The sequence below is a fragment of the Loxodonta africana genome, chromosome 10, assembly GCF_030014295.1.
Source record: "Loxodonta africana isolate mLoxAfr1 chromosome 10, mLoxAfr1.hap2, whole genome shotgun sequence".
In the NCBI taxonomy this organism is placed as follows: domain Eukaryota; kingdom Metazoa; phylum Chordata; class Mammalia; order Proboscidea; family Elephantidae; genus Loxodonta; species Loxodonta africana.
Genome location: NC_087351.1, coordinates 24,064,422 through 24,077,809, shown reverse-complemented (window position 1 = coordinate 24,077,809; position 13,388 = coordinate 24,064,422). Strand labels below are relative to the sequence as shown.

The 13,388-nt window shown below is 38.0% G+C and overlaps 1 protein-coding gene across 1 annotated transcript; it reads right to left on the bottom strand.

Moving 5' to 3' along the window:
• Positions 1-10,473: 10,473 nt before the first annotated feature.
• Positions 10,474-11,385, bottom strand: LOC100670306 (olfactory receptor 4F3/4F16/4F29-like). The gene has a single exon (XM_003423098.3). The coding sequence runs from the start codon at positions 11,383-11,385 to the stop codon at positions 10,474-10,476; it is 912 nt and encodes a 303-aa protein (XP_003423146.2).
• Positions 11,386-13,388: the final 2,003 nt, after the last annotated feature.

Here is a 13,388-nt window from a genome sequence, read left to right as displayed (position 1 = left end):
TTTTGAGTTAGTTTTTGTGCATGGAGTGAGGTATGGGTGTTGTTTCATTTATTTTGCAGATGGATATACAGTTATGCCAGCACCATTTGTTAAAAAGACTGTCTTTTCCCCATTTAACGGTTTTGGGGGTTTTGTCAGATATCAACTGCTCATATGTGGATGGATTTATGCCTGGATTCTCAATTCTGTTCCATTGGTCTATGTATCTGTTGTTGTACCAGTACCAGGCTGTTTTGATTACTGTGGGGGTATAATAAGCTCTAAAATCAGGTAAAGTAAGGCCTCCCACTTTGTTCTTCTTTTTCAGTCATGCCTTATTTATCCAGGGCCTCTTTCCCTTCCATATGAAGTTGGTGATTTGTTTCTCCATCTCATTAAAGAATGTCGTTGGGATTTGGATCGGAATTGCATTAAATGTATAGATTGCATTTGGTAGAATAGAAGTAGAAGAATCCAACTGTTTTTTTATGTTTATCTTGTATTCCGATACTCTGCTGAACTCTTCTATTAGTTTCAGTAGTTTTCTGGAGGATTCCTTAGGGTTTTCTCTGTGTAGGATCATGTCATCTGCAAATAGAGATACTTTTACTTCTTCCTTGACCATCTGGATGCCCTTTATTTCTTTATCTAGCCTGAGTGCTCTGGCTAGGACTTCCAGCACAATGTTGAATAAGAGTGGTGATAAAGGGCATCCTTGTCTGGTTCCAGATCTCAATGGGAATGCTTTCAGCCTCTCTGAAAGCATTTAGGGTGATACTAGCTGTTGACTTTGTTTAAATGCCCTTTATTATGTTGAGCAGTTTTCCTTTCATTCCTATTTTGCTGAGCGTTTTTATCATGAATGACTGTTGAACTTTGTCAAATGCCTTTTCTGCATCAATTGATAAAATCATGTGATTCTTGTCTTGTTTTATTTATGTGGTGGATTACACTAATTGTTTTTCTAATGTTGAACCCTCCCTGCATACCTGGTATGAATCCCACTTGGTCATGGTAAATTATTTTTTTGATATGTTGTTGAATTCTATTGGCTAGAATTTTGTTGAGGATTTTTGAAAGTATGTTTATGAGGGATATAGGTCTATAATTTTCTTTTTTTTGTGCTGTCTTTAGCTGGTTTTGCTATCAGGGATATGCTGGCTTCATAGAAGGAGTTTGGTAGTATTCCGTCCTTTTCTATTCTCTGAAATACTTTTAGTAGTAGTGGTGTTAACTCTTCTCTGAATGTTTGGTAGTACTCTAAAGTGAAGCCATCCCCGCGGCTTTTTTTTTTTGTTGGGAGTTTTTTGATTACCTTTTCAATCTCTTCTTTTGTTATGGGTCTATTTAGTTGTTCTACCTCTGTGTAAGTTTAGGTAGGTAGTGTGTTTCTAGGAATTCATCCATTTCTTCTAGGTTTTGAAATTTGAGTATAGTTTTTCATAGTAACCTGATATGATTCTTTTAATTTCAGTTGGGTCTGTTGTAATATCACCCACCTTATTTCTTATTTGGGTTATTTGCTTCCTGTCCTATTTTTCTTTTGTCAGTTTGGCCAGTGGTTTATCAGTTTTGTTGATTTTTTTTAAAAAACCAGCTTTTGGTCTTGTTAATTCTTTCAATTGTTTTTGTGTTTTCTATTTCATTTAGTTCAGCTCCAATTTTTATTATTTGTTTTCTTCTGATGCCTGTGGGTTTCTTTTGTTGCTCTCTTTCTATTTGTTCAAGTTGTAGGGATAATTCTTTGATTTTGGCCCTTTCTTCTTTTTGGATGTGTGCATTTTTTGATATCAATTGGCCTCTGAGCACCCCTTTTGCTGTGTCTCAAAGGTCCTGATAGGAAGTGTTTTCATTCTCATTGGATTCTCTGAATTCCTTTATTCCATCTTTAATGTCTTCTATAATCCAGTCTTTCTTGAGCAGGGTACTGTTCAGTTTCCAAGTGTTTCATTTATTTTCCCTGCTTTTCCTGTTATTGATTTCTACTTTTATGGCTTTATGGTCAGAGAAGATGCTTTGTAATATTTCAATGTTTTGGATTCTGCTAAGGCTTGCTTTATGACCTAATATGTGGTCTACTCTAGAGAATGTTCCATGTGCATTTGAAAAGAAAGTATACTTGGTTGCCGTTGGGCAGAGTGTTCTGTATATGTCTACAAGGTCAAGTTGGTTGATTGTGGCCTTTAGATCTTCCTTGTCTTTGTTGAGCTTCTTTCTGGATGTCCTGTCCTTCACTAAAAGTGGTGTGTTGAAGTCTCCTACTGTTATTGTGGAGCTGACTATCTCACTTTTCAGTGCTGATAGAGTTTGTTTTATGTATCTTGCAGTCCTGTCATTGGGTGCATAAATATTTAATATGTTATATCTTCTTGTTGTATTGTCCCTTTAATCATTATATAGTGTCCTTTCTTATCCTTTCTGATGGATTTAACTTTAAAGTCTATTTTGTCAGAAATTAATATTGCCACTCCTGATCTTTTTTGATTGTTGTTCGCTTGATACATTTTTTTCCATCCTTTGAGTTTTAGTTTGTTTGTGTCTCTAAGTCTAATGTGTGTCTCTTGTAGGCAACATATAGATGGATCTTGTTTTTTAATCCCTTCTGCCACTCTCTGTCTCTTTATTGGTTCATTTAGTCCATTTACATTCAGGGTAATTATGGATAGGTATGAATTTAGTGCTATCATTTTGATGTCGTTTTTTGTGTGTTGTTGACAGTTTCTTTTTCCCACTTTATTTTATGTGCTGAGTACATTTTCTTTATATATTGTCCTTTCTTCATATGTATTGTTGTTGATTTTGTTTCTGCTGAGTTTGTATTTTTCCCTTGTGTTTTATTTTGATGAGTAGGATAGTTTGTCTCCTTTGTGGTTACCTTATTATTTACCCCAATTTTTTCTAAATTTAATACTAACTTTTATTTCCTTCTATTGCCGTATCTTCCTTTCCATATGGAAGGTGTATGATTACATATTTTTTCCCTCTGTATTATTTTAATGTCGTCTTATTTTTTATAATAACTTTGCTGTCACCGTGTTTTGGGCTTTTTTTTATAATCTTGCTTTGTTTTCTTGGATTTCACTGTCTGGGCTGACTTCTGGTTCCTCTGCCCAGTGTTCCAGTCTTGGCTTGATACCTGATATTATTGATTTTCTAACCAAAGAACTCCCTTTAGTATTTCTTGTAGTTTGGTTTCGTTTTTATGAATTCCCTCAACTTGTGTTTATCTGGAAATATCTTAATTTCACCTTCATATCAGTTTTTATGGATATATGATTCTTGGCAGGCAATTTTTTTCCTTCAGTTTTTTAAATATGTCATCCCATTGCCTTCTTGCCTGCATGGTTTCTGACCAGTAGTCTGAGCTTATTCTTATTGGCTCTCCTTTGTTGGTGACTTTCCTTTATCCCTTGCTGCTCTTAAAATTGTCTCTTTATCTTTGGTTTTGGCAAGCTTGATTTTAACATGTCTTGGTGACTTTCTTTGAACATCTACCTTATGTGGAGTTCGATGAGCATCTTGGATAGATATCTTCTCATCTTTCACCATATCAGGAAAGTTTTCTGCCAACAAATCTTCAACAATTTTCTCTGTGTTTCCTTTTATCCCTCCGTATTCTGGTACTCCAAACACTCATAGATTATTTCTCTTGATAGAGCCCCACATGATTCTTAAGTTTTCTTCATGTTTTAAAATTCCTTTATGTGATTTTTCTTCAAATATATTAGTGCCAAGTGATTTATCTTCGAGTTCAGAAATTCTAGCTTCTACTTGCTCAATTCTGCTCCTCTGACTTTCTACTGAGTTTTTTAATTCTGTAATTTTATTGTTAATCTTCTGAAATTCTAATTGCTGTCTGTCTATGGATTTTTCAAGCTTATTAAACTTTTCATTATGTTCCTGAATAATCCTTCTAATTTCTTCAGTTGCTTTATCTGTGTGTTCCTTGGCTTGTTCTGTGTATTGCCTCATTTACTTCCTGATGTCTTGAAGGGTTCTATATATTAAACTTTGTATTCTGCATCTGGTAATTCCAGGAATGCACTTTCATCTAGAAGATCCCTGGATTTTTTGTTTTGAGAGCCTGTTGAGGTGATCATGGTCTATTTCTTTATGTGACTTGATATTGACTCTTGTCTCTGAGCCATGTATAAGTTATTGTATTAGTTATACTTGGTTACCGTGTTATAGCTTCTTGCTTTGTTTTGTTTTGATATACCCCCATGGGTTGCTTGAGTGAGCTAGCTTGATTATTTTTGCCTTTGGAGCTCTGGTGTCCTGTCCCCAGCTGGCTAGAGCTGTTATCAGGTATATCAGTCTAGGAGTCCATTCAGTTTTCTTGTATGAATTCAGCTCAGGTTTACAGGTAGCTGATCATCAAGTGTGTGTACAGGCTCTGTTGTCCAGTCTTAGAGGGGCAGGGGTGATTGGCATATATGCCAGTACCTGATTGCAGTAGGGAGTCACCCTCTGAACAAGGCAGGGGGCTGAGAACCAACCCCCAAGTTTCTCTGAGAAAAATGTGTCTCTGTTGCCTAGAGCTGGTGAGTGGGTTCTGCAGAGGGACCATGGGCACCCAAAATTTTTGGTTCTAAGACCTGGGAGGGACCAGTTATCTTTGGACCTCTATTGCAGGTGGCTGGGTGACCTGAGTGGAGCTACCAGTGCTTAGGTCCCTGATGTGGGCAGGCGAGGACCTTGTTCAATAGGCAAGGCAATGTCAAACATCAAACACCCACCTCTCCACTGCACAGCTAAAATGGTTGGAGTCTGCCAACAAGGGCCTTTTCTCCCAAAATAGGCCCACACAGGTCCATGCAGAAGGGAAAGGTGCTCAAGGTCCATGGGTGGTTTATTCCTGGTCAGGAGCCACTTCTGTCCTGAGCTCCCCTGGTTAACGGAGCTAGCAAATTATCTTTTCCCCCCAGTTGCAAAATTTTTCCTTCCCCAAGGCCAGGAGGATGGCTCTAGGTGCTCACCAGGGTCTATCTCAGGCCCAGGGATTCAGCAGCTGAAGCCAGCTGGTGGGGGGTGGGGAGGGCTGTAAAATATATGCAAGTACTTAGCTTTTGCTGTGAGCGCTGTTCTCCTCAGGTTCTGGAGGTGTGAGTAGGCTGTGTGGCTGGCTGCTTCTCCCTGAGGAAACTGCTGCCCAATGCTAGTACCAGCCCACCGCTGCCACCGCCACCGCCACTCTGGGAATGGTGCCTGAGGGCTCCCCACTATTCAGGTCCGGTAACTCCTCTCCATTTCTAAAGGGTCTCTTCATCCCCCGCCCCTCAGTTCATTGTCTAAGCTTGCCTTTGATACCCAGAGCTCTCAGCTTGTCACAAATATACTCGTTTCACTTTTTTTTTTTTCGGGTCTTTGCTGTAAAGAGTGCTTGCTGGAAGCATCTGTCTATTCTGCCATCTTGGCTCCACCTCCTGAATACCGCAAGTTCATTTTTAATGACTATTTCTAAATAGTCCTATAGGGAAGTCCCATGACCACAACTGTTTAGTTGATCAACAGAAAGAACACATTCATATATATATTATTGTAAACAGGACTTCCCTATAGGACTATTTAGCTGTATATCTTAAAAAAGAAACTACATACAGTTTTTATCAATACTTACCAATTAGGGCTAAGGATAAATTAGATTACTGAGTGAACACAGAAAGGAGAGACCGATACAAAGAATACTGCTGAAGGTTCTGTAAGGTCTGGTAGGGAAGAAGTCAATGGGGTAGGAGGGAAGGGTGGGTGTGACACCATGAGCTATCACTCTGGTTGACACCAACCCCAGTGATGCCCTTGCTATAAGTGCCACATGACTCTGACCAGGTTCCTAAAATGCAATCTTTCATTATGAGACAGACCTGAGGAACTTTCAAACCCAGGTCTTATAAATAATATATCTTCCAGACAGCATACAGGCTTTTCAGCCTAGAGAATGATTTTAATTTGGACTTCTTTGATTAACAGTAAAGATGCTATTATTCATACTGCTTCTTTATTTTAAACAGCTTAAATGTCTTAAAATATAGACCAACTCTATATTTTAGAAGTTTAAAAATGTCTATTTATTTAATTCACAAGTCTTTTGAGTCTTGGTTGATAAATCAGTGGGTAAGCATTTTTGTAAATAAGAAACAACCCGACTCTTCTGGGTTTGGCTCTTAAAAGACCTGATGCGGCCACTGTGCTTCAACAAATTATGAAACTCTGACACAAGTTAGATGCATAGAATTGGTGAAACCGAAAGGTCTTAAGAGCATTCCTGGGGAGATGCATTTAGTCTTAGAGATTTATTCTGTCCAAAAAAAAAAAAAACTTTTTTTTTTTTATCATCTTGCTGGTTCTCTGAGTGAGTGAAGTAAGTAATTAATACACGATTACTTTCTGTATGAACTGTGTTTTTAAATTTTGAATGTTATACTTTGACCGTTTTGGAGTACCCATCAAAATACCCAAAGTGAACTAACCTTCTGGAGCCAATTAAACTGGGTTTCCAAGCGGTGTACCACATGGGGTTGTTTAAACTCAGGCACATCTCCTGGTTCTTGTATTGAATCCCAGGTAGCAATAAAACCTTACCTTCACTGACTCTTTGATCTCTGTTTTGTTTTCATTTTTTCTGTATTGGGGGGCGGTGTTTGTGGGTTTTTGTTTGTTGTTTTGTTTTGTTTTTTTCCAGGTTCTTGGTCAAGTTTGTTTCTGATTCTAGTTTGAACACGACCAATACCTTATTCCTTATATTAAAAAAAATTCATAGCGACCCTATAAGACAGAGTAGAACTTCCTCACAGGGTTTCCAAGAAGTAGCTGATGGATTTAAACCACCAACCATTTGATTATCAGCCTTAGAGCTTAACCACTGTGCCACCAGGGCTCCTTATTCTTTATAAGTGGCAGCAAAGATTGCAAACTTGGTTCTTGATCTGATCATTTGGCAATCTCTGTTGGGATGTATGGAACACATTTTCTTTCAGATGAGAAATTGGTTTCTTAGTTTTGTTTTTCTCTTTTATCTATTTTTCTGTGTAAAAATATGTCTTTTTCCACTGGAAATAGAAGAACTTTTTTAGTTGTGGTGTGAGTTGTTGTTTATCTGTCTCTATTTCTGATTTTTTTTCAAAATCTGAGTCTACTTTTGAATTATAACTGAAATTGTGGAACTGAACCTAAGAGCTTTATTGGAAGTGTGTTTCTGTAATAGAAAAGCTTTTTCCTCTCATTATGTGAATGAAATATTTTCCTAATAAGGAGATACTAATAAATTAGATACAAAGCTTTAAAATAAAAGGGTCCTTTTAGGATCAGTTTATAGAGATTACTAAGTGCTGACACGAACCTAATAATTCCCAAATTGCCAAAAAATAAAAAATTGAACTTCTAAAATTTTAAATGTGCTAACTTTTCCAAAACAAAAATTCTCATTCAAATCACTAGCTCAGAACCATTCATACGAAAGAATTCAAATCCACATAATCAAATAAATTTTTAAGCAATTCAGACTGATTTGATAATAATTTTTATAAGATAGCTATATGTCTTCTCCCTGATTTTATCAGTATGGAGCATGAAACAAGCATTTAAGACTGAAAAATATAAAAGTATGGTTTCAATCAATTTGAATTAAAATTCTGACAGTTCAGTAGGGTGTCCCCTTAATCATAACTTCTTTGTTACGTTTAACAAAGACCCTTTGTTATTTTAAAACCTTGGTTTAGTGTTAGATATGGCTAATTAGAGGACGTTCATTGGAAAAGTTTTAAAGAAGATTGAAACATTGATTGTGGTGTGTGTACATGTCTTTGTAGCCCTTTGCTTATACCTACATAGACTATCTATACCTAAGGATCACGTTAGTGACTATATTCATTTTCACCACTTCAAGAATAACATTTACTGCCTTTAAGCAAGTGTAAAGAGGATTTGTTTGGCTCTAGGGGGTTATATTTTGAGTGCTCATGTGTATTGCCGGTCTACTAAAATAATTATATAGGACAGACAACTCTCAATCGCCAACCTTCAAGTTCTGCATAAAATTTTAACTTTTAGTTAAAAGTCATAATTAATATAGGTGATTGAGGCTAAACGAGAAGTAATAGTAGCCAAGAAATATGACTGACTATGCAAGGTAATAGGATCTGGTTTTGTTTATGAAAGGAAAAAAAAAGTAGATTTATCCTAAGATAAAATGTCTGCTTATTGCAGAATGTGCAGGTGGACAGTAAAAGAGAAAACGAATGGATATAGAAAGCTATAGAAGGTTTTCAGAAAGAAAATTCTATTTGCCTTGGCTTAGAGTCCCTGGGTGGTGCAAACAGTCAATGCACTTAGCTGCCAAAAAAAGGTTGGTAGTTCAAGTTCACCCAGAGGTGCCTCAAAAGAAAGACCTAGCAATCTACTTCTGAAAAATTAATGACTGAAAACCCTATAAAGTACAGTTCTGCTCTTATGCACATGGGGTCAACATGACTCAGAATCATTCTGATGTCAACTAATTATGGTTTATAATAGCTTCAAATGATGAATTTGAGAGGAAGTAACGAAATGTGTTAAATATTTGGCAAACTCTGCACAACTTAGCTTTGAAGGGTTTATTTTATTAAATTCTTTGGCATGCTTTGCTGCCAAAAATCATATTAAAGCAGCACTTGGTGTTCACTCTGTAATAATAGCATGAAAAGTTTATCTCAGTGTATTTATTCTGCTCTTAATTTGAGGCAATAGATATTATTCTTTACCTTCTGTACAATCTTCTTAGCAGAGATTCTGGAGCTCAGAAGAATAATATTTTGTGCTTTATCTGACTGTACACTTTTCTTGTTTAAATAAAATAGTTAATTGCCTATAAAAGAGATAAAATTTCTTCTATGTTTAAGTTATTATATTGTCACTCAGTTAATATGTAGTTGTTACACCAATTCTTGCTCTCAGACACCTATAATACTTACAATGCCATCTCATACAAGTGACCAGTCATTTCTCATAACTCTTGATTTAACATAACAAGATCAGACCCTAAATTCAGAAAAATAATAAAATGGAGAAAGAGACCAGAGAGATTTACTAGACCATAGTGAAGGCAGAGGGGCTGCTTAGTGGAGATAAACAGAACATTCCATCATAAGTATGTCCTGCAGGGAAATTATCAGGAAGTTCCACACTTGCTCTTACCTACTGAGTCTCTCAGTCATGTAGTGCAAAAAATATATTTTCTCTAATTTTTTTAGCAACTGAATGTTTCCTAAATTTCTTGTCTCTTTTCCCACCATAAAGCAAAGAGAAACAAGTTATAATTTATGCACTTGCCCAATTGAATGGGTGGTGACCAGAGTTTTTAAGAAGTGAGACAAAGAGGAAAAGTAAAACAAAAATAAAAAAGAAGAGAAAATTTCCTAAAGACAAATATTGTTATGTGAAACTTTGTTCAGGTTGTGTATGTTTGCAGGGAAGGAGACAATATACTTTATTCTTTACTGTGAGTCACTGTCAAAAAGTGTGAAAGCCAGGGCTTTATATGACTCTCCCGTTACCACTTAGCCACTCTTACCTCACTCACACTCTGCAACTGAGGCCTTGTTACCAACACACACAGGTCCGTTAGAACAAGAAGCCTGCCAATAGACAGTGTTGATAACTAACGGTGCCAGTTAAAAAGGGCAGGAATAAAAAGAGGTTAGAGAGGATGAAGGGAAAGGAAAGAAGAACAAATGGGCGAATGGGAAGAAAGAAAGGAGAGAAAATCTGAAAGAGGGGAGGGAAATAGAAAGAAAAGCCTCCTAACTCAGGGTAAGGAAGAAAGAAGAGGAAGAAGAGGAAAATGAAAATTAAAATGTAATGGGTTTAAGTAACGAACTGCTCAGAAGAGGAAAAAATTAAAGACTATTCCCAGTTTTCCTTTGTATTACAAGAACACGTCACATAATTTGCAATCAGATATGTACTCATTGGACTCCTGTGTGTGAGCCCTTCATGGTTCTACCCTCCTTGCACAGCCCTGGAAGAGACCCAAAGAGGAGGTGGGGTGTGGCAAGCAACAGATAACAGTAAAAGGACTCAGTTCAATCCTCTATTAGCAAATCCTCCATTAAGTGCTGCCAGGAATTTCTGCCTGTGAGACAGACTGCTGCTTTAAAAAAGAGAAAGAGAGGAAGATGTCTTCCAGTTCTGAGGTCCTCAAAGAAGCCTGCCCTATTTTGTATTTCCATGAATTACTTCTTACAGGTCTTATTTCTTAGGAATTAGGGTACAGGATTAGCATCATCTTTGGTTCATATATACTTAGTATATAACTCCTTCTCTCTTTTCAGAAGTGAATATCCTTTGTTCCTAAGTGAAAGAAGAAAAAGTCACAATAACAGTGTCAAAACAATCAACCCAATGTAGAGCAAAGAGAAGCTTCTCTGAGTTTGACCATCAGGAATAGAACATCAGTAATCAACGAGGACTCTTCACAATACAGTCCATCACTTAAGAGATCTTCCTACAACTCACTAGCTATCTGCATGCTCTTTGCATTGTCACCTTCATTTCTTGATTCCTGAATGTGTAAATGATAGGATTCAGGAAAGGGGTAAGATCTCCATCAAAGATAGCCAGAAACTTATCCAGGTATGTGGACGAAGATGGCCACGTATAGAACAATATCAAAGGACCAAAGAACAAAGCTACCACAGTGATATGAGCTGAAAGTGTGGACAGGGCCTTCGATAAACCAGCTGAAGAGTGTTTCTGAACAGTGAGAAGGATGACAATATAGGAAATGATCAGTATGAAGAAGGAGCCCACAGAGATGAATCCACCATTGGCCAGGACCATGAACTCCAGTCGGTAGGTGTTTGTGCAGGCCAATTTGATGAGCCTAGGAAGGTCATAGCAAAAGCTATCCAACACATTGGGGCCACAGAAGGGTAAGTTTACTACAAAAGTCAACTGAATCACAGAGTGGATAAGGCCAATCATCCAGGCTGACACTAAGAAGAAAATGCACTTTTGTGGGCTCATGATGGTCAGGTAGTGGAGAGGCTTACAAATGGCCACATATCTATCAAAGGCCATGACTATGAGCAGCACCATCTCCACACCACCAATGACATGGATGAAGAAGATCTGAGCAATGCAGCCATCAAAGGAGATGACTTTGCACTTTCTGAAAAGGTCATAGATCATCTTGGGGGAAGTGACAGAAGAAACACCCATGTCAATGAAGGAGAGATTGGCCAAAAGGAAGTGCATGGGAGAGTGCAAGTGGGGGTCAGAAGTCACAGTGAGCATAATGAGGGAGTTTCCCATCAAGCTTGCCACATACAACATGGAAGAGAGCACAAAAAGGACAAGCTGGATCTCCCAGGAATTGGAGAGTCCCAGGAACACAAACTCTGACACCACAGAGTGATTTGCTCCATCCATCGGTTCTGTGAGCAGTGCTACCTAAAAGAGGTGACTAGAAAGAAATATAAATTATGAGAATTATATCAATAAACTAGAAGTATAAAAGTAAGTCAAAATTATTAAAGTCTGTCTCCACAGTGGCTGCAACAATTGGCTCAAACATAGCAACAATTGTGAGGATGGTGCAGGACTCAACAGTGTTTTGTTCTATTGTACATAGGGTTGTTCTCTATTGGAAACAACCTGATGGTCCCTAACAACAACAACATCTACACTTTGGCATTACAGCTGTCCTAATATGCTCATGGACCCTAAATTTGTGATAACACAGAGAAGTTAGTGGCTGCCATGTGGCGCTGCTCTCCACCAAGTTGACTCTGCATTTAACACCTGTGATGGTTAATTTCTTGTGCCATTTTATCTATCTATTATTGTTAGTTGCATTGAGTTGGCACTGACCATAGCGACCTTATGTATAACATAAACCTGTAATATCCAAAACATCTAGGATATAACCTGTTGTCATTGAGTCGATTCTGACTCATAGTGACCCTATAGGACAGGTAGAACTGTCCCATAGGGTTTCTAAGGAGCAGCTGATGAATTCAAACTGATGGCCTTTTGGTTAGCATCCGAGTTCTTAACCATTGTGCTACCAGGTTTCCAAAACTTCTAGGATATACTACCAAGGTATTTAATGAAACACTAATCCTGTTGTTGCTATGGAGATATTTTGTAGATGTGTTTATCATCACCAATCAGTTGAATTTGAATAAAGGCAAATTCCATTGGTAATTGAGTGGGGTCTTATCCAATCATTAGAAGGCAATAAGAAAAGAAACCGAAGTTTCCCATAGAAGAATTTCTGCCTCAAGACAATAGCATCAAATCCTGCTTGTATTTCTAGCCTTTCGGCCTGCCCTGCAAAATGTAGGTCTTGCCAACTCGCATAATTATGTGAGTCAATTCCTTACAGTAAATACCAAAATATGTTAAGTAACTTGATCAGGACCATTAATTTATTTAATGTTAGAGCTAGTAATAGAACCCAGGTCCACTGGCTCCAAAATTAGTAAACCAATTGCCCTCACATTGGTTCTGACTTGTGGCAATCCCATGAGTTACAGAGTAGAACTGCTTCATAAGGTTCTCTTGGCAATGATCTCTTTGGAGCCAGATCACCAGGTCTTTCTTATGCAGTGCCAGTGGATGGATTTAAGCCACCAACCTTTAGGTCAGCAGTTGAGCACGAACCCCTTGTGCCATCCAGGGGCCTATACAAGATCAACACTCTTCCTAATTTCCTCCTTTATTTCATTAACCTATAATACCCAGATAATGGAAAACCTGGTGGTGTAGCGGTTAAGAGCTACAGTTGCTGACCAAAAAGGTCAGCAGTTCGAATTCACCAGGCTCTCCTTGGAAACTCTATGGGGCAGTCCTACTCTGTCCTATAGGGTCGCTATGAGTGGGAATCGACTGGACAACAATGGGTATGAGTACCCAGATAATACACCAGCCAGTTTCTGGTGCCCTGGTGATATAGTGATTATGAGCTCAGCTTCTAACCAAAATGTAAAGTCTAAATCCAGCTGCTACTTGGAAACCCTATGGGGCAGTTCTACTCATTCTACAGGATTGCTATGAGTCGGAATTGACTCAACTGCAATGGGTTTGTTTGGAAACCCTGGTGGCATAGTGGATAAGAGCTTGGCTGCTAACCAAACGGTCAGCAGTTTGAATTCACCAGCAGCTTCTGGGAAACCCTATGGACAGTACTACTCTGTCCTACAGGTTCACTATGAGTCGGAATCAACTCAACAGCAATGGGATTTTTATAATACTCCTATAATTCAGTCAAAATAAAAACGTGACAGGTTGATGATAGAAAGTGTTCAAGAAAGACAAGCCCCTTTTATCACTAATGACTGTCATATATTGACATACCAATGACAGCTGCTAAGCCTCTGTGATTAACTATCCCTGACAATGGTCTTTCAATTAATTAATTACCTCACTAT

Excerpts from the sequence above, each read along its gene's own strand:
- LOC100670306 (XM_003423098.3), bottom strand. The coding sequence starts at position 11,385 with ATGGATGGAGCAAATCACTCTGTGGTGTCAGAGTTTGTGTTCCTGGGA.